Source organism: Cydia amplana, chromosome 19 (genome assembly GCF_948474715.1).
Source record: "Cydia amplana chromosome 19, ilCydAmpl1.1, whole genome shotgun sequence".
Lineage (NCBI taxonomy): Eukaryota > Metazoa > Arthropoda > Insecta > Lepidoptera > Tortricidae > Cydia > Cydia amplana.
The window spans coordinates 2438307-2460973 of NC_086087.1; the positions used below are offsets into that span (position 1 = coordinate 2438307).

Sequence of the window (22667 nt, forward strand, 5' to 3'; positions counted from 1 at the left end):
ACTTTAACTCTGTTCTTATATTCCAGACATTCAACTGGTCTATCTTACGAATCAATCTGTCTGTTATTGTACTAAAATTAAAATGACAGTTGAATCGGGAAGTATTTGGGATAAAAAAAGGTTTTAAAGTAATTCTAATAAATGTGTAAAACTCCAATAGGTAAATCTACATTAAAAGTTTACGATTACATAAAATACGTATTAAATATAATAACCGTTTTTGAATAATATACATAAAATTAAGTCATTGCAGCGTATATAGACTGAATTGTTGATACATATCGAATATCGACACATGTAACATCACTACCATCGCATCACACTCCATTTTGTAACTTATTCATATAGATATAAGATTTATTGTTAAATAACGAGCTTTAATACCACGTTTACTTGACTCCAAGTCTAGTAGGGTGATTTTGGAAAAAAAAATCCCTGAATGGAGAGACCATCTAGGGCCCGTTTCTCAAAAGCTTGTAACTTGTAATACAAGCGGATGTCACTTTTTGACAGCTTTTCTTAGAAACGGACTTCCAATTGTATTACAAGTTACAAGCTTTTGAGAAACGGGCCCCAGGTGTGACTTTTTGACAGCTTTTGTTAGAGAGGGACTTCCACTTGTATTACAAGTTACAAGCTTTGGGAAACCGGCCCTTGCTGGTTGCCCTCATGGACCCATAAAAAAATCTCTGTATATGATATGATATGATATGATATTTATTTATTTCATAATATTGAATATCGTAATATTGAAAGGCGTCAACGGGAGACCTATGCCTCTTGGCTTGGAAGAGAAATAAACGTGGTACTATTGATATAATCAGATATAATTAATATAATATACAGCAATAACATTCTCCCAACCTGAGCCTCATCGCATAACCCGGCGATGATGGAATAGTTAATTACCTACTACTATAGCATAACACTATTATTATAATATATCGAAAGTATTAAAATAAACTTAGCAGCATACATCTGGGGCCCGTTTCTCAAAAGCTTGTAACTTGTTATACAAGCGGATGTCACTTTTTGATAGCTTTTGTTAGAAAGGGACTTTCACTTGTATTACAAGTTACAAGCTTTTGAGAAACGGGCCCCTGGAGCACTAATTTTGGCGGTTGCGCTTTTTGTTAATGATTGAAAACATTTTAAAGTACATGCTTGTCTGGCAGCTGTTCATCGGAAGGCTATAGTGACACCTAAAGTCAGCTACAGTAAGTTGCGAAGGTGCATAACCACTTTATGAAGGAATTGAAAAATGTAAATACTTACAGGATTTTTGATAAATTTTTTGCCAAATTAAAACGGCAGATATGTCGAGTCATTTGCTATCTTTTTACATATGCCTAGAAAAAAATTGCTTACGGTTTTTCTCACTACTGCGCACGTAACAATTTGAAATTTACGAAAAACTAGCCTACGCTCTACAGCTGGAAAAAAAACGTGCGTAATTTTTCTAAGCATGAGAAGATAGCCAATTTACAACGTATCTGCCATTTTAATTTGGCAAACGATGTACCAAACACCCTGCATATTTGACGTCGACTATAGGTACAGTCAGCAGCAAAGTTGCTAAGCGGGCGAGGCGTTCAAAATGACCTTGACGCGACTTTATGGTTAAGAGAATAAGAGCGTGTCAAGGTAATTTTGAACACCTCTCCCGCTTAGCAACTTCTGCTGCTGACTGTACATACTTTGAAGCCTCAAAACAAATTCAAGTTCTTCTAAGTAAAAACTGCTAAAATTAAGTCGTTGTTCTAAATGTATGCTGTTTAAATAAGTTGTTCGTATATTAAGCATTCACAGGACACTTGTAACTGCACGAAGTTAGAATACATTTTGATGGTGACGGGTACCCCAGTATTACATATTAATATATTATAATGTGAATCAACACGTGGTTTCGATTTCCCTGTTTTAGTTTATGGAACTATGCAAAGGTTAGTATATGTTTATCATAAATAGATAGAAATAATATGAATGTGGAAACGTGTCTTACGGTTGACGCGATTTTAACCCTTAAATGCATTATGATGTAGATCTACATCCTATATGGTGGTGCCTGTAAATCCGGTGGTCCAGGGTTCGAATCCCGGTAAGGGCATTTATTTGTGTGATGAACACAAATATTTGTTCCCGAGTCCTGGGTGTTTCCTATGTATAAGTATGTATTTATCTATATGTATAAGTATGTAATGTATATCGTCACCTAGCACCGATAGTACAAGCTTTGCTTAGTTTGGGGCTAGGTTGATCTGTGTAAGATGTCCCCTAATATTTATTTATTGTCAAGACACTTGACACTTATTTACCTTAGTTGAAAAGTGAATACTCAAAGCTATTACAAACTCCCATTTATTCACTAAATGCATTAAATAATTTACATATTATTACATATAATACTTTGGTAACATTAATCGGCCTTCTCTTTATGAAGAGGCTTGCCTCTCAGCCACAGCAGCAGGGTCTTGAGAGACAGCACCACCGGGAACATTATGGGCAGGAACAGAGGAATGTAGATGGCGTATCTGAAAATTAATAAAGTGACGTCATTATACTGAAACACACCCAACTTGTTGGTAGAAAAAGCCGCGAAATTCAAATTTCCTATAAGACTTCAACTCTTTGCGGCTACATTTTTAGGGTTCCGTACCAAAAGGGTAAAAATGGGACCCTATTACTAAGACTCCGCTGTCCGTCCGTCCGTCTGTCACCAGGCTGTATCTCACGAACCGTGATAGCTAGACAGTTGAAATTTTCACAGATGATGTAATTTCTGTTGCCGCTTGACCGGTCGACTTGCACTTGGCCGGTTTTTTTTTAATTTGCTGCCTTTTTCTACTGACAAAGTCGTTGCGTCTGATTATATTTAGCTTTTATAAATAAACCGGTCAAGTGCGAGTCGGATTAAGGAACAAACTGAAAATTGCTGTTGTCTCTGTCTATCGATAAAGGCTTTACAGAAACAACAGGAAATTAGAGAATTTATGTAAAGTTTTAGAAATACCCATTTTTGGACATCAGAAAAAAAACGATATAGTACCTAGAAACTTTTTATCTACGACTAGCGACCCGCCCGGCTTCGCACGGGTTACACAAAACCTTAACAAATTATACAACTAAACCTTCCTTAAGAATCACTGTATTGATAGATGCAAACCGCATAAAAATCCGTTCAGCAGTTTTCGAGTTTATCGCGAACATACATACATACAGACAGACTGGGGGACTGTTATATAAGGTGTAGTGATTGTGATAGACTCACTTCTGATCATCAGGGAAGTACAGCAGCGCCAGTAGACTGGGCTCCATGAAGGCGGTCTCGGCGGCTCTGTGGGCCCCCCGGGAGCTGCTGTAGGCCTCCACCAGCCGCCCCGAGGCCAGCTGCTCGCGCGCGAGGCCGATGCCGTCGACGGCCGCGTTGATGGACGCGCCCACTTCGTCGTTAATCACGATGTTGGAGATTTCACCTGAAATAAATAAATAAAAAATATTTTTTTTTCTTTTTTTTTTATTGGGAAACAAACAGCTTTCAATCTTACACAATATGAATTAATATTAATAAAACACAAGCCAAAACAGTTTCCACTAGTAAATTAAAGCAGATATGCTCAAAGGGAAGTACTTAATAGAATACAAAAAATACAAAACGTATTATCCAAAGCAATCAAGCAAACTTAAAGTTATTGAACTACATTATTGTTTCATTTTAACTACTATATTATTTTAACTAAACTTGTTAGTTAAATCGATTATTCAGCCTTTATACGTCCCACTGCTGGGCACAGGCCTCCTCTCATGCGCGAGAGGGCTCGGGCTATAGTCCCCACGCTAACCCAATGCGGATTGGGGACTTCACATACGCCTTTGAATTTCTTCGCAGATGTATGCAGGTTTCCTCACGATGTTTTCCTTCGCCGAAAAGCTAGTGGTAAATATCACATACATATTTCGTACATAAGTTCCGAAAAACTCATTGGTACGAGCCAGGATTTGAACCCGCGACCTCCGGATTGAAAGTCGGGCGTCATATCCACTCGGCCACCACCGCTGAAATAAATAAATAAATAAATAACTATTACTCTTCTTCATCAGGTATTCATGGAAATATACACAAACAAACCCACACAAACAAATAAACCAACAAACTTTGGTTAAACATTATTTGACACTAAAATGTTTTGATTGAACATTTTTGGATTGTACTTAATAGGTACTGTAAAAAAAATTTCACCTCAGCAGCTCAAACAAGGGTACTTTGCTACTTAAAAACAGTGAGCAAAATATTTTGCTCACTGAGACAAAATGAGCAAAATGCGATTTTGCTCACTGTTTTTAATTAGCAAAGTACCCTTGTTCGAGCTGCTGAAGTGAAAATTTAATTGTTGGTATATCTTAAGAAACCATGAGTGAATAGAGGTACCTAAGTGATGAAGAAGGAATACATTTTTCGGGTTCTCTAATATGTTCTCACTGTTGAGGTGAAAAGTTTTGTGAACTACACGAGATCAAAGTTATTTACATCTCGTGCGCTTTTGAGTCCCTTACTACGCTCAAGATTCTAAATTAGATTCACTCGCTACGCTCGTGAATCTAGTATAGAATCTTTCGCTTGCATGGGACTCAAAATAAGCACTCGAAGAAATATCAAACTTTGATCTCTTGTTGTATAAATAACTATTTATGTTGTGTGTTGCTGTGTCCGAGCGTCGGCACTTTTCATTTAAGTAAACATGAATGTAATAATCTGTAGCTACATGTGTGATCCTGTAATTGGCTTTCCGTCTCTTATTAATTTGGGATATTCTGTATAGATAGCTGTTGGATCTCCAAAATATAAATCAATAAATAAATATAATAAATAAATATCTACTTGTTTCGAGGAGTGTGAAGTTTTTCTACAATAGTAGATTGTTAACCAAAGGATTAAAGGCACACATTACTGCCGAGGTAGTTTGGCACTCGAACGCAGTGAGAGGAGGGTGTCCATGTAACAGGGATCGGAACCGGTTTTTTGCAAAAACTTAGAAATAACCATATTTTTCGAATTATTTTATACTCGAAATGTAGAACTCAGTTGTGTTTTTAGGTTACGACTTCGTATTATTAGATTGCCCAATTAGAAATGAGGTAATTAGCAAGGAACGAAAAAATACCGTTTCCGTTCCCATACAAAAATACCGGTATCCGATCCCTGCCATGTAATTATACCGTTTTTCCGACACCCTCCGAATTCTTCCGAACCGCTCCGAAACCTATTCGCATAGTCTCACTCGCTCGTGACGCTCGGCCGGCTCATTCGAAACATGAGTGGGAAAGAGCGAGCAAGGAACACGGATAGATGAGTTATAGTTTGTAGCTTTCTAATAGACCCCGAAGGCTAATCCTATTGTCTATTGTTCAGTAAAACCGCACGTGCTATTTACCTGCAAAAAAGGATCCTAATTATTCTATTTGGCACCTGAGCGCGGGCTAGTCCAACGCTCAAAAAACCAGTGTAGGTGCGCTCTCCGATAACGCGCCTTTGTTACGCATCTCGATGACACATTTTAGACTGGTTCTGTAGCGTTCGACTCGCCGGCACTCAGTAACCGAAGTACCGATTTTTTATGCAGGTGGTTGTGGAACGTGGCACGAGCGGTTTTTCTTAACAATAGACAATAGGATTAGCCTTCGGGGTCTATTAGAAAGCTACAAACTATACTGAGCGGAATGAGCGAGTTAAATCTGCATTGAGTTGAAGAGTGAGTGAGTTCAATCAAATGATACTTATAGTTCATTTAAACTAGAGATGCCCCGAATAGTGGTTTTGGCCGAATACCGAATATTCGGTCACTCTCTCGGCCGAATACCGAATATTCGGCATGAAATGCGAACATGTCACAATTATTATGAAAACTGTTCGCCAACAAATCACAACGTTTGCTAAGATACATTTTTTGTAAAAGCGAACTAATGAATGTAGTTAGAGTCAATCAAATCAGACCCATGATAAAAATAAAATATTTCATAATCAACAAATGGTTAAAAAAAAGCGGCCAAGTGCGAGTCGGACTCGCCCATGAAGGGTTCCGTATTTAGGCGATTTAAGACGTATAAAAAAAACTACTTACTATAGTCCGTCAACCAAATCTTGTCAGTAGCAATGTAAAGCAAACTGAAGTAGGGCAACACTCAAAGAGCAGTATTGCGCTAAGAAAAGCAGCAATGTACATCGAACCAAAAGATTTTTTTTTTCCGCTGAGCGCGCCCTGCGTACGTCAATTCAAATTGTCACTCGCGGTTTATTGAAAAAAATTAAAACATGGACGGACAATTTAAAAGCGATGTTAAAACAATGTTAATCAAAATGATGAACAAATTTGAAGATATCAAAAACAACTCTCTATCGTAGTGCTTATATTCTATTTGTTCCCTATCTATGTCTTCTAAGTTTACTAAAATAAAATCATATCAAAATGCAGATAATTAGATAGTGCATATATTTGTTATTTACAATATAATATGCCACTTGATAATGTAAATTAGTGTACTGTTCTGGATGAATATGACATACCTGTGTATTTTTTTTGATTGGTATATATTGTACAATATACATATTAAAAATAAAACAACTGATATTTGGGTGTTTATTTAATTTAAAGGTAAATAAGATAAGGGTCACTTTTCGACTTGGTTGCGTTGTACACGTACATAAACCGCCATAGGTAAGTATTGTCTGAAGAGATACTACCTACTACGAACGCCTTATATTGGGCAAGATTTAATCCTGCAACAAACATGTATGGATTAGGTAGATATTGCGAAAGAACGGCGATATAATCAAGGCTCTTAATACTGTTTAAAAGGTTTACCTTTGTAAATAGTCACAACCGATTGCTGAAAATATTAGACATGTGGGCCTATGGACGGTTTCCAGGACACAATTTATGGTCTTGTTGGATAGATTTAGGCATACGTTTTAATTTTATTTATGCCTTTTAACCCTAAAACAAAAAAACTGAACACAATCTTAAAAGTTCGAAAGAGTTCTTCCAGTACTTGTTTGTTTGTTTCAGTAATGTTTACCATCAACGAGCATGATTGTACATTGTAGGCCCCTTAGCTTTGCTTATTCTTATTTAATGTATTGGTATTTAATGGTGACAGCAGAAATATCTCTTGAAACAGAAACGATTCAGAATGAAAACCAAATGAAAACAAATAAGGTGACGGCTGTCATTCACGATCCACATTCCACAGATAAAACACAGATGACACGCGTTTTGGAATTATTTGAACAGTGTTGCTAACCCGCGATTTTTCAAATTTGCCGCCTTTTACTACTGACAAGATTTGGTTGACGGACTTTAGATCTCGTTCAAACCAACTTTCGGTGGAAGTTTACATGGTAATGTACATCATATATTTTTTTTAGTTTTATCATTCTCTTATTTTAGAAGTTACAGGGGGGGTGACACACATTTTACCACTTTGGAAGTGTCTGTCGCGTAAACTATTCAGTTTAGAAAAAAATGATATTAGAAACCTCAATATCATTTTTGAAGACCTATCCATAGATACCCCACACGTATGGGTTTGATGAAAAAAAAATTTTTGAGTTTCAGTTCGAAGTATGGGGAACCCCAAAAATTTATCGTTTTTTTTCTATTTTTGTGTGAAAATCTTAATGCGGTTCACAGAATACATCTACTTACCAAGTTTCAACAGTATAGTTCTTATAGTTTCGGAGAAAAGTGGCTGTGACATACGGACGGACAGACAGACGGACAGACAGACAGACAGACACACAGACAGACAGACAGACAGACATGACGAATCTATAAGGGTTCCGTTTTGTGCCATTTGGCTACGGAACCCTAAAAAGGGTCTTCCTATTTAACAACTTTCCATTTTAAATATTAAATATACCAATTTTTTTGTATTTTTTTTTTGTGTAATTTTTCTTTTTAGGTAGGAGCAACAGATATTCGTGGCATCTCTAATTTAAACCGTTCACTCGTGAACGACACATGTCTAATTCTCACCTAACAACTGCGCTAACGACTGCAAGGTATTCTCCGCGGAAGTGATCTGCTCCAAGACTCGCAAGCGCAGCAACGCGTCAACCTCCCAACGGCGCGGGGTCACTGACCGAAGGGGGTCCAGTTGAGCATCCGGGATGTATACCTGAAAATACGCATTCTGTATTATTGTATCTATAATAATTAGAGATGCCACGAATATTGGGCAACTATTCGGTATTCGGCCACTTTGCCGAATATTCGGTATTCGGCCGAATGTTGCCTACTATTCGGCCGAATACCGAATATCTGTTGCCGCTAACTAAAAAGAAAAATTACACATAATAAATACCAAAAAATTGGTATATTTAATATTTAAAAAGTATTATTGGAAAGTTGTTAAATAGGAAGACCCTTTTTTAAGCATTTGTTGATTTTGAAATATTTTATTTTTATCATGGGTTTTGATTGACTCTAACTACATTCATTAGTTCTGTTTTACAAAAAATATATCTTAGCAAACGTTGTGCTTTGTTGGCGAACAGTTTTCATAATAATTGTGACTCACAATATTCGCATCTCATGCCGAATATTAGGTCGCCGAATATTCGGTATTCGGCCGAGAGAGTGGCCGAATATTCGGTATTCGGCCAAAACCACTATTCGGGGCATCTCTAATAATAATGCGTCAAATAAATAATAATGCGTCGTATGAGGAAATTAAAAGACTGGCACAAGAAAGAAATGATGGGCGATTACTCCACTGACAAGAGCAAAGCCTTTAAGTTATGATGATGATTATTGTATGGTTCGTACTCCACGCTTCCCTCAGACGCGATATGGTCCCGTTTCTCAAAGCTTGTAACTTGTAATACAAGCGGATGTCACTTTTTGACAGCTCTTGTTAGAAAGGGACTTCCACTTGTATTACAAGTTACAAGCTTTTGAGAAACAGGCCCCTGGCCAGCTAATCAATTGAATTGAGGGGATTAATCCTACACCATTTTCGCTATATAAACGCTCGAAGAAGCGGAATATGTGTAAGCCTTAGAACGCACTGCGATTAATTTCTTGCGGTTTCAGTCTTGCAAATGCATGCGCTTATGAAGCATGCCGTACGTTACACTTTTTGCGGTTCAGAAACGGCAAGAAATTAATCGCAGTGCGTTCTAAGCCTAAGCTATGTTTTTATATACCTACGAGTCCTACGACAGTTTGATTGGTCAATTTATGGTCTCAATTTAGTATCTTAAAACTGAAGAAGCGGTCGCGCTTCCGTACTAAATGAGTTGCAGATAAAACTTCTATAGCTGGTCAAGAAAATCTTGTCAGTAAAAAAAGGCGCGAAATTCAAATTGTCTATGGGACGATATCCCTTCGCGCCTACATTTTTCAAATTCGCCACCTTTTTCCACTGACAAGATCTGCTTGACCATCTATATGTGTGGTGACCGCGAGTCGTCCATCTTGTATCTGAGGGAAATATGAACTTACCATATCCGGTATCCCGAGCAGCGGTCTCAGCTGAGCTACAAAGGCGCCCATGACGCGCTGCACGTTGGGTTCCACTTCCCCCTCCCCCCTACATTCCTCGGGCCGGGGGTTGGCGAGCACCACTCCCCCCCACTTGGGCGACATGAAGGCCTGGACGGGGGTGGGGACGCGGGTGTCTGAAATTGGTTAACAACTGAGTTCAGTGTTTGTTTTCGAAACTTATAGTACATTATTGTCGAGGTTCGGAAGTAGCTAATTGCAGGCTGAGGATTCGTTTTAAACGGACGACCTTGGGAGTCCGTTTAATTGAATCCGAAGCCAGCAAGTAGTCTTCCAGCCGAGTGATATATAGTGCTTTTCTCAAAAATGGTGCAAGAAATAGAAATATTTTACAGAATCAACGTTAAAACGCTAATTTTCACAGAAAAAAGTAAAACCATTAAACAGATTTGCTTGCCGCCTTTAAAAAAAAAGAACTGTATTTTTCTGCTGAAAATACGCCAACGTATTTGGGACACCTAAATAGTCGCGGTACCAACATTATAATAATAAGTGCTGATCATCTGTTTGGCTGTTTAATGGACCTATGCCTTCATTTGATATGGCCATTTAAAGTTTTAAAAAGTTTGGAACTCGTTAAATAATGGAATTTGTATGCAACATTGCAGTCTCGAAATCGAGACTGCAATATTTTTAACTTTTTATTAATTTTTTGAATGACCATAAACTACGCACTTCGCGACCTATTTTTTAACCGGCAACGTCGACTTTGCCGTCCATTTTTGAGAAAAGGTTATTTGACATACAAGTGTGACATTTGTACCAACATTTAGCTCCAATACTACGTGAGAGCCAGTTTTGGGCGATACAAGTCACATTAGTAATTGTTTTTCTTTAAGCTGTATCTTTTGCTGAGGTGTGCCAATAAAGAGTATTCTATTCTATCTATATATTTATTAGTCACAATCACAAATTTGGCTCCAGTATCCTCAAGTTTCAAGAGCGGGAGAGATATTGTGCACATATATTTCTACGTGTAACAGAAATTGAGTCGTTTAACTTCAAACTCGGGTAAATAATATATCTGTAAGATTATGCGATTTTGGTGTTAAGAAAAGGTAATAGGGTATATACCTGGTATATACATATTTGTTGAGAGGGTCAAATGGACTTACCCGAGTTTGATTTGATTCTCAAGGAGCAAAGCCTTTCAGTGAGCTATACGTTATGTACTTAGAACCATTATTAAATATGAGCCGCTGGGAGCTGACATATTAATATCTAAAAATGAAACACTTACCACAGTCATATATGACAAGTGGCGCCCTCTCGCAGGGCACAGCGTACAACACCAGGTTGATGGTGGGCAGCTCGGAGACGTGCGTGGCGGCTCGCACGTATATAGAGATGAAACACTTACCACCGTCATATATGACAAGTGGCGCCCTCTCGCAGGGCACAGCGTACAACACTAGGTTGATGGTGGGCAGCTCGGAGACGTGCGTAGCGGCTCGCACGTATATAGAGATGAAACACTTACCACCGTCATATATGACAAGTGGCGCCCTCTCGCAGGGCACAGCGTACAACACTAGGTTGATGGTGGGCAGCTCGGAGACGTGCGTAGCGGCTCGCACGTATATAGAGATGAAACACTTACCACCGTCATATATGACAAGTGGCGCCCTCTCGCAGGGCACAGCGTACAACACTAGGTTGATGGTGGGCAGCTCGGAGACGTGCGTAGCGGCTCGCACGTATATAGAGATGAAACACTTACCACCGTCATATATGACAAGTGGCGCCCTCTCGCAGGGCACAGCGTACAACACCAGGTTGATGGTGGGCAGCTCGGAGACGTGCGTGGCGGCTCGCACGTATATAGAGATGAAACACTTACCACCGTCATATATGACAAGTGGCGCCCTCTCGCAGGGCACAGCGTACAACACCAGGTTGATGGTGGGCAGCTCGGAGACGTGCGTGGCGGCTCGCACGTATATAGAGATGCAACACTTACCACCGTCATATATGACGAGTGGCGCCCTCTCGCAGGGCACAGCGTACAACACCAGGTTGATGGTGGGCAGCTCGGAGACGTGCGTGGCGGCTCGCACGTATATAGAGATGCAACACTTACCACCGTCATATATGACAAGTGGCGCCCTCTCGCAGGGCACAGCGTACAACACTAGGTTGATGGTGGGCAGCTCGGAGACGTGCGTGGCGGCGCGCTCCTCGAGCCTGGTGAGCAGGAGGTGGAGACGGTCCTTGCGAACGGCGTAATGGCGGCCGAATTCGCTTTTGTCTTTTACCTGGGAAATTAAAACGGATTAATATCACAACTGGTTATAAAGCTTTTTTTATAAACATTGAGATTTATAATGGACGCTTTTGCATACACTTAAAAAGCGGCCAAGTGCGAGTCGGACTCGCCCATGAAGGGTTCCGTATTTAGGCGATTTATGACGTATTAAAAAAAAACCCCTTCGGCCGTGTACGTAACCGACCTTTCGTAACTGGTAACGAAGGAAGAAAAAATGATCTTTGTACGATACTGGTTTCGAATAAAGATTATTTTTTCTTCGTACGTAACCATAGTTACGAGAGAAGAAATTTTCTATTTGAAATTACGAAAAAAGACTATCTATTCCTCATACGTAACTGAGTCAAAATGTTTTAATCATCATTGAGCGTAGGTAACATACTGATATGAAACCTCTTCAAACTCGAGAAGGTTCCATTGTGGTTGCATTCGATGCACATGGTCCAGCATAAGCGTTTTTGCTTTAGCAGCGCAAAGAGGCTGATGGGCAGCTGAGAAATCTCAAGCACCCTCTCGTTCGTGACCCTATCCTTCCAGTATATGCCCAAAATGTTCCGGGTAAATATGTGCTACGCAACGTATAAATATTCATATTTTATTCTTCGACACATGCCTGTAAATGGCAAAGTAGAATGTTTATAATAGATTTTATTTTACTTCATTGGTTTTGTTGTTGGACTAGAGAGCCCTTACTTATATTTAATGGTTCACTTAGGTATCCTAAAAATTAAACTAGAAAATAATATGTATTATTTCTTTTATTTATTCTATTTCTAAATTTAACACTAATAAACAAGTTTATAATAATGAAAAACAGTTTTTATCATGTAACAAAATAATTTCATAATATTGACAATGTCTTGTACATGTTCTGTTTCAAAATTTACACGTACTGGTTGTACAGTCGAGTACAAAGATATGTATACGCCTGGAAGTTACAAAATTATGTATCCATTTAAGTTTGTAGCCATATTTGGTTACTATAATATATGTCCAAATAAAGTGACAGTGCCGAGTATACGCCCAATGTTACAAATTTATGTATACACTAACACGTAAACAATAATGTGCACGTATTGATGCATGTTTATATCGCTCGCTTAGTCTAGGCGAAGGATCGTATTAAGAAAATTAATTCTTACTATGTAACTGGTTACGAACCACCTTCGAAAGATGGTGACTGATTACGTACGAGGAAAAAATAATCTTTATTCGAAACCAGTATCGTACAAAGATAATTTTTTCTTCCTTCGTTACCAGTTACGAAAGGTTGGTTACGTACACGGCCGAAGAGAAAAAAACTACTTACTAGATCTCGTTCAAACCAATTTTCGGTGGAAGTTTACACGGTAATGTACATCATATTTTTTTTTTAGTTTTATCATTCTGTTATTTTAGAAGTTACAAGGGGGGGGGGGGGGGGGCACATTTTACCACTTTGGAAGTGTCTCTCGCGCAAACTATTCAGTTTAGAAAAAAATAATATTAGAAACCTCAATATCATTTTTGAAGACCTATCCATAGATACCCCACACGTATAGGTTTGATAAAAAAAAAATTTTGAGTTTCAGTTCTAAGTATAGGGAACCCCAAAAATTAATTGTTTTTTTTTCTATTTTTGTGTGAAAATCTTAATGCGGTTCACAGAATACATCTACTTACCAAGTTTCAACAGTATAGTTCTTATAGTTTCGGAGAAAACTGACTGTGACATACACGGACAGACGGACAGACAGACAGACATGACGAATCTATAAGGGTTCCGTTTTTTGCCATTTGGCTACGGAACCCTAATAAAAACCGAATGGCAACAAAACTATTCTTTGTTTTTATGTACAGGCACGTACTGGATACTGAAATGCAAGTTCGATTTAACAATCTACTACCCAATTTGTCGGGTTTGGTACTAAAACCCCAATTCAATTGGGAAAATTGTGTAGTACCTAGGTCATAGAAGGTAGCATCCTATAGAAGTGGTCTACGCGTGCCTCCGTGAGGGACAAAACATATAAATTCGACATTGCGACTCTATGATTGGTCGAATTTATTTGTTATGGTGGGCAACAAATAAATTCGACCAATCACCATTCTAATTTACGGTGGGGAATAAAAAAAACGTGAGACTGTGACAAGGACAAACAATAATAGCGCTTTCGCTGCTACTCATACTGAAAGATAAATAAGTCTATCCCGTTATGTCAGTTATCCCCACCACTCATGCCCAATCCAGTTTAATACTAGATTTATGACCTAGGTTGAGCATTCGAACTATAGTTTTGGTATCTGGAATACAAATCGCAGATGACTTTGGAATTACTTGGTACCAAGTAGAAGAGAACCGTAAGAGAAAAATACATACTTATAAAACTTTGTAAGTGTCTAATGAATTTTCTATTAGCCCTGTGTGCGTGCGACGGGATAGTGGCGTGGCCTATAGTTCGTTTTTTTTAGCATTAGAAAGAACTTGAAAGAAGGTAAGCGATCTTGACATGTCTTATAATTGAAAAACGCTTTTTAAAAATCAGTAACTATTACTTATGAAAGCAGAAGAATATAAAAGATCGTATTAGATTCATAATTGTTACATATTTGCCGTAACTTATTTTTAAAATGTGTTTTTCAATTAAAAGACACATCAAGATTGTTTACCTTATTTCTAATGCTAAAAAAAACGAAGTATAGTGAGTGGCGTCATTTGACAGTTGAGAAAAGTCCGACAACATTAAAATATTTATTTACGATACAAGTGCGGAAAAGAGGAAATTCGAAACGGGTGGCGATAAATCGACACGAGTTGCGAATTTCCTATTCGCACGTGTATCATACAACGTTTTACAGTACATATACTACATGTACAGTACAGTACATGTACTTTAAACTTTTGACGCACTAGTTCGGGAAAGTAGCACCATATGTACTGTAAAATCAACCTCAAGCACGATCATCGCGATTAGTCCACTCACCATACAATTCGTACATAGCCAAGAATGGATTAAATAACCTACCTCTTTAGCCTGGAAATCGAAGTCGAGTAGATACAGCCACTGGGACTTGAGCGTGAAGTTGTGTAGCTCGCTCAGCTCATCCACGAACGTGCCGATGTAATCTGCAACCAATTCATTGTATAAACAAGCTATAAATACAATATATGGTATGTTATAACCAGGGATGTAACGGATGTGGTTTTATCGGAACCGAAAGCGGAACCGGAACCAGAACCGGAGCCTGAGTCAGTACTATCAGTAGGTATACATTACACAACACAACACATACGAATAGGTACTTTAAATCAGGGATGTAACGGATGTGGTTTTATCGGAACCGAAAGCGGAACCAGATGTTTTAAATTTAGTTTATCGGAACCAGAAACGGAATCGGAACCGAAAACGGAACCGGAACCAGAACCGGAGCCTGAGTCAGTACTATCAGTAGGTATACATTACACAACACAACACATACGAATAGGTACTTTAAATTCGAAAACACGGATAAACCAGAACATCGAATTACTGCAGCACGTGGCAAGCGGGGCTATGAGCGAATGACTGGTATAAACCTGTTTGTTTTTGATGTAAGTACACCGCTCATGTCCCGCTGCCGCGCTAAGCATTGACATCCGATATAATTTCCGTTTCAAAAGTAACGGAACCGGAACAGAAACGGATGTGTAATACCAAACGGAAGTTCCGACTTAACGGAAACGGAAACGGAGCTCTGTAACATCCCTACTTTAAATTCAAAAACACGGATATACCAGAACATTTAATTACTGCAGCACGTGGCAAGCGGGGCTATGAGCGAATGACTGGTATAAACCTGTTGGTTTTTGATGTATACCGCTCATGTCCCGCTGCCGCGCTAATCATTGACATCCGATATAACTTCCGTTTCAAAAGTAACGGAACCGGAACAGAAACGGATGTGTAATACCAAACGGAAGTTCCGACTTAACGGAAACGGGGCTCCGTAACATCCCTGGTTATAACTTATTGGATCCTCCAGACTAGCTATCATGGTCCCATTTTTATCACCTGTCATGCTATGCGGCACTTTCGCACTTACATATTTGTTAGAACGTGACAGCCGTGGTGACAAATGATAAAGAACCGGCCATCTTAGCCCTACAGGGGAACTATCCGAAATCATTCAGATATGTAGTTAAATTTTTGAACGTATACGTCGAGAGTCATGCAAACATTAACTAATTTTACAGTTTTTAGTCAGGTTTTTAGGTTTTAGTACTCTACTCACGCAATATATTTCGGAAAGCCTAGGACCCTAGGTGGACAGAGGTTACAAGCACTAAGAGAGTACAGCACAAGGTGTGTGGCGTGCTTAGCACTGTTAGTGCATATTTCTTATAAGATAGGAGACCTAAACATGTCACACGAATGACTAAAAACACTCAATTTGCTGAAAGAAATCTTTTTATTATTTTGTCTAAAACTTATGAGTGCGTCGCGCTTCGTCCGAGTCTGACACAGCTCCTTGTAGGACTGAGGTCTGGTATACCTAGGGTTACCAGATCCAAATTTGGAATTTCCTGTCAAAATTCCTGATTTGCGTATTTTTTTCCTGTCGTTCATATCGGCTTGCGACGGGTGGTCTAGCCGTAAGCGATATCTATGTATGCTTGATAAGTAATGTATCTTTTTAGGTACATATTGTTAATTTACAAAAATGCCTGACATTTTCGTATTCCGGCCGCATTCCTGACGTCTGGTAACCCTAGGTATACCCAGCTTTTGAGGGCTTGGATGACGTTTCGGCCCGCTGAATACTATGGTCTAGTGCAGTGGATCCTAACCTGGGGGTAATTACCCCCGTGGGGCTAAAACTGGTATTTTACGGGGGTAAATAAGCTAACCTAATATAACAATACAACAAACGTACACGTTTTATTTTTTATTACCATTGGGAGGAGGGGTAAAATCAGGTTCCCTAGTTAGTCATAGGGGTGACCGGAGTGAAAAGGTTAGGAACCACTGGTCTAGTGCTACCTTCCATAGCGTCCCTAGCCGGGAATCGAAGCTTAGTCTTCGGCGAAGGCACGGCCACGGACAGAGTGACGTGGTAGCCTCCACCGGGCGGGAATCTAGTGCGGCGCGCTTCGTCCGAGTCTGACACAGCGCCTTGTAGGACTGAGGTCTGGTATACCCAGCTTTTGAGGGCTTGTACGACGGTTGGCCTCGCTGAATACTATAGACTAGTGTTACCTTCCATAGCGTCCCTAGCCGGGAATCGAAGCTTGGGCTTCGGCGAAGGCACGGCCACGGACAGAGTGACGTGGTAGCCTCCACCGGGCGGGAATCTAGTGCGGCGCGCTTCGTCCGAGTCTGACACTGCGCCTTGTAGGACTGAGGTCTGGTATACCCAGCTTTTGAGGGCTTGTACGACGGTTGGACCCGCTGAATTCTATAGACTAGTGTTACCTTCCATAGCGTCTCTAGCCGGGAATCGAAGCTTGGTCTTCGGCGAAGGCACGGCCACGGACAGAGTGACGTGGTAGCCTCCACCGGGCGGGAATCTAGTGCGGCGCGCTTCGTCCGAGTCTGACACTGCTCCTTGTAGGACTGAGGTCTGGTATACCCAGCTTTTGAGGGCTTGTACGACGGTTGGACCCGCTGGAACAAAAACTCTGTATTACATATAGATTATATGTTGTTTGCTCGTGACTTTTTCTACTCTAATACAAGTGGCTAGAAAGAGGCAATGTTTAAGTTGTGTGGCTAGTAAGAGAAGGCAATAACTTCCTTCTTATTCTTCAGGGACTCCACTGAAGAACAAAAAGCGCTCGGTACTAAGCCAAATTTTGGAACAGTGGCGTCCTCTGTACCACACAGAGCGTGTTGGGTTTTGACACGCTGACGCTCGCCGCTACCTCTTCTATTCAATGCTAAAAAGAGATTTTAAACGCTAGTAAGAGACATGATCATTTATCATACCTTTAGAATCTCTGAAGAACATAACGCGCTCCCCACTAAGCCAGACGTCTTGGAACAGTGGCGTCCTCTGCACCACATACAGCGTGTTAGGTTTCGACACGCTGACGCTCGCCGCTACCTCTTCCATTGGTTACCAGAAAGAGACACTTTAAAGGCTAGAAAAAGACGGGAATACCTTTGGAGTCCCTGAAGAACATAACTCGCTCCCCACTAAGCCAGAAGTTTTGGAACAGTGGCGTCCTCTGCACCACATAGAGCGTGTTGGGTTTCGACACGCTGACGCTCGCCGCTACCTCTTCTATTGGTTACCAGAAAGAGACACTTTAAAGGCTAGAAAAAGACGGGAATACCTTTGGAGTCCCTGAAGAACATAACGCGCTCCCCACTAAGCCAGACATTTTGGAACAGTGGCGTCCTCTGTACCACATATAGCGTGTTGGGTTCCAACACGCTGACGCTCGACGCTACCTCTTCCATTGGTTACTAGAAAGAGACACTTTAAAGGCTAGAAAGGGACGGAAATACCTTTAGAATCCCTGAAGAACATAACGCGCTCCCCACTAAGCCAGACATTTTGGAACAGTGGCGTCCTCTGTGCCACATATAGCGTGTTGGGTTTCGACACGCTGACGCTCGCCGCTAGGCGCTACCTCTTATATTCAATGCTAAAAAGATAGATTTTAAAGGCTAGAAAGAGACAGGATCATTTATCATACCTTTAGAATCCCTGAAGATCATAACACGCTCCCCACTAAGCCAGACGTTTTGAAACAGTGGCGTCCTCTGTACCACATATACCGTATTAGGTTTAGACACGCTGATGCTCGCCGCTACCTCTTCTATCCAATGCTAAAAAGAGAGATTTAAATGCCAGAAAGAGACAGAATCAAATATCATACCTTTGGAATCTCTGAAGAACATCACACGCTCCCCACTAAGCCAGACGTCTTGGAACAGTGGCGTCCTCTGCACCACATATAGCGTGTTGGGTTTGGACACGCTGACGCTCGCCGCTACCTCTTCTATTCAATGCTAAAAAGAGATTTTAAAGGCTAGTAAGAGACATGATCATTTATCATACCTTTAGAATCTCTGAAGAACATCACACGCTCCACACTACGCCAGACGTTTTGGAACAGTGGCGTCCTCAGTACCACATAGAGCGTGTTAGGTTTCGACACGCTGACGCTCGCCGCTACCTCTTCCATTGGTAACTAGAAAGAGACACTATAAGGCTAGAAAGTCGGAAATACCTTTAGAATCCCTGAAGAACATAACGCGCTCCCCTATAAGCTAGACGTTTTGAAACAGTTGCGTCCTCTGTACCACATAGAGCGTGTTGGGTTTCGACACGCTGACGCTCGCCGCTACCTCTTCCATTGGTTACCAGAAAGAGACACTTTAAAGGCTAGAAAAAGACGGGAATACCTTTGGAGTCCCTGAAGAACATAACTCGCTCCCCACTAAGCCAGACATTTTGGAACAGTGGCGTCCTCTGTACCACATAGAGCGTGTTTGGTTCCAACACGCTGACGCTCGCCGCTACCTCTTCCATTCAATGCTAAAAAGAGAGGGGATCATTTATCATACCTTTAGAATCTCTGAAGAACATAACGCGCTCCCCACTAAGCCAGACGTTTTGGAACAGTGGCGTCCTCTGTACCACATAGAGCGTGTTAGGTTCCAACACGCTGACGCTCGCCGCTACCTCTTCCATTCAATGCTAAAAAGAGAGGGGATCATTTATCATACCTTTAGAATCTCTGAAGAACATCACACGCTCCCCACTAAGCCAGACGTTTTGGAACAGTGGCGTCCTCTGTACCACATAGAGCGTGTTTGGTTCCAACACGCTGACGCTCGCCGCTACCTCTTCCATTCAATGCTAAAAAGAGAGGTGATCATTTATAATACCTTTAGAATCTCTGAAGAACATCACACGCTCCCCATTAAGGCAGACGTTTTGGAACAGTGGCGACCTCTGTACCACATAGAGCGTGTTTGGTTCCAACACGCTGACGCTCGCCGCTACCTCTTCCATTCAATGCTAAAAAGAGAGGGGATCATTTATCATACCTTTAGAATCTCTGAAGAACATCACACGCTCCCCACTAAGCCAGACGTTTTGGAACAGTGCGTCCTCTGTACCACATATACCGTATTAGGTTTAGACACGCTGACGCTCGCCGCTACCTCTTCTATCCAATGCTAAAAAGAGAGATTTAAAGGCCAGAAAGAGACAGGATCAAATATCATACCTTTGGAATCTACCTCTTCCATTGGTTACCAGAAAGAGACACTTTAAAGGCTAGAAAAAGACGGGAATACCTTTGGAGTCCCTGAAGAACGTAACTCGCTCCCCACTAAGCCAGACATTTTGGAACAGTGGCGTCCTCTGTACCACATAGAGCGTGTTAGGTTCCAACACGCTGACGCTCGCCGCTACCTCTTCCATTCAATGCTAAAAAGAGAGGGGATCATTTATCATACCTTTAGAATCTCTGAAGAACATCACACGCTCCCCACTAAGCCAGACGTCTTGGAACAGTGGCGTCCTCTGCACCACATATAGCGTGTTGGGTTTCGACACGCTGACGCTCGCCGCTACCTCTTCTATCGCCTCTGGCTCGTCGGCGACGGATTCCAGCGTGTTGCGGAGGGAGTCAGAAAGGACGGTCTTGGTCACTTTGACTTTTAGCGTGCCTGGAAAGAGATAAAACCATCTATGTTACAGAATAAATAATAGTACTAGGTGTGTGTCCCGCCGAGTTTGTTGCCGGTCCCATATTTGGATACCTTCCTCCAATTGAGGGGGTTTTAAATCTTCTCGAGGCAGAGATGTATGGTTGGAACCCGGTGTAGCTTTATTTGACGTTCATAAGCGCCTACTTGAATAAACTAGCTGTTATCTTTATCTATTAAGGTTCACTCTCTAACAAAACGCGTCTATTACGACAGATATGACCGCTAGGTGGCGCAAGCGCAAGCAGGCGTCCGTTCCGTAGCGGTGCGCGGCAACTACTATGGCTAGACACCAAAAATGGTGTGGGCCGCTTGTACTTGTAGCGACATGTAGTGGTCATAACATAAATCTTCGAATATTACTGAAATAATTGTCAAGATTAGTACTATTTTAACTTACTCGAATCCTCAAAGGACTTCTCAATGAGCCCCGCGATCTGCGACGCGATGGCATCGTCATTCGCCATCACTGTCACCTCGGTAGCGATGGTGTGAGACAGCGAATCGAAAGATGCTATCTTGTCGTATGGTAGCGATACCCTGAAAACATCAAAAACGAGTTCAATGAATAAGTTTGATAATTCGTTTTTAATTGGTTTTGATATTACTGTCACAACACAGCCTTGACCTAATAGTGTGAGGACTGTTAATCTAACTGTAATGTATTATAAATGTATAATTACATATTACCTACTTTTGTCAATCTTGTCTGCTCTACTTCACTATCACTACATAGTATAAAACAAAGTCACTTCCCGCTGTCTGTCTGTATGTATGCTTAGATCTTTAAAACTTCGCAACATATTTTGATCTTCTTGTGAGCTTACTGTGGGACTTAGTCAATCTGTGTAAGAATGTCCTATAATATTTATTTATTTATTTAATATTTATTTGACGCTAACTGTACCACATCGATGTGGTTAAGGTGTGCTATTCCACTGCCCATACAGTCCCCGCAAAAAACGTGCAAATAATGTCACGTATCTTATCACGACCTTAGTCGTACCATGACCAAACTATAGTGTCAATTGAAAGGACATAAAACTCATTTCGTGATAACCTATGACACCAATTTTATATGCACGCGATATCTTAATATAGATATGTTAAATTAAGTAATTATACGCAATTGGAGGTTATGTATTGTCGTTATGGTTGTTTATGGTATGATCCCTTTGGATAAGGAATTTGCGCAGGATTTAGGTAAGCTTCTGAGGTAAAGTGATTGACTGAGAGATCGAAAAGTCTTTTATTTTTAATGATATAGGAGGCAAACGAGCAGGCGGATCACCTGATGGTATGCGATTACCGCCGCCCATGGACACCCGCAACACATGGAGGGGTTCTAAGTGCGTTGCCGGCCTTTAAGATGGAAGTAGGTACGCTCTTTTCTTGAAGGTTTGAAGGTCGTATCGGTCCGGAAATACCGCAGACGACTTCATTCCACAGTTTGGCTGTGCGAGGCAGGAAGTTTCTGGAGAAACGCATAGTTGAGGACTGCCAACCATCTAAGTGGTGAAGATGGTAATGTTGTCGCGTAGGGCGATGGCGAAAAGAAGCGGCAGGGGTCTCTGTTTCAACTTGGGAAAAATATTTTGTACTTATGTTTGTCGGCCTGATGTTTATGAGCAAAAGTTTAAGAACACAGCCGGACAGACGAGTTTTAAAACGGTTCTCTGATAGTTCATACTTTTCAGTTAGATTGTTTTTGGCTCATTTACGAGCCGTACGAGCGTTTCCGTGATTGTTACGCCATTTAGGGTTCTAGCTAAATTGTACATTCCATAGCGTAAGTATGGAACAACCAATTTAGCTAGGATCCTAAATAGCGTAACAATCCCGTGTGGTGACTGTACATAACGATGTAATATTTACAGTTAAAAACAAAATAAAACATTTATCAATATTTGATATCACTTGTTAGAAACAGCGTGCTTTAGATATCAACACATACGAGTTCAGCGTATGCCTATCAGAATTATCAACTCACGTTTATATAATATTTGCGTACTTATCATTATTACCATAACATTTCCCATACCAGCGATAGCCATGCGACCATGGCGATAACTTCATGGTTTTGCGTATGTAACTTATCAGCCATGGTATCGGCGTATCTCAATACAGCTCGACCAAATAACAAGACCTCTAGTT

The 22667-nt window shown here is 40.7% G+C and overlaps 1 protein-coding gene across 1 annotated transcript in view; it reads right to left on the reverse strand.

Annotated features, from left to right (window-relative positions):
- Positions 1 to 2342: 2342 nt before the first annotated feature.
- The window catches only part of LOC134657288 (GPI transamidase component PIG-S), a 79010-nt gene continuing 58685 nt past the window's right edge, over positions 2343 to 22667 (reverse strand). The window contains exons 3-11 of the mRNA XM_063512871.1: positions 20914 to 21053; positions 20262 to 20474; positions 17259 to 17450; positions 14832 to 14932; positions 11641 to 11815; positions 9501 to 9676; positions 8031 to 8172; positions 3269 to 3473; positions 2343 to 2531 (exon numbers count right to left, since the gene is read on the reverse strand). Of these exons, the coding sequence (XP_063368941.1) occupies positions 2417 to 2531; positions 3269 to 3473; positions 8031 to 8172; positions 9501 to 9676; positions 11641 to 11815; positions 14832 to 14932; positions 17259 to 17450; positions 20262 to 20474; positions 20914 to 21053 (1459 nt within the window). The 3' untranslated portion in view covers positions 2343 to 2416. The remainder of the gene's footprint in view (positions 2532 to 3268; positions 3474 to 8030; positions 8173 to 9500; positions 9677 to 11640; positions 11816 to 14831; positions 14933 to 17258; positions 17451 to 20261; positions 20475 to 20913; positions 21054 to 22667) is intronic.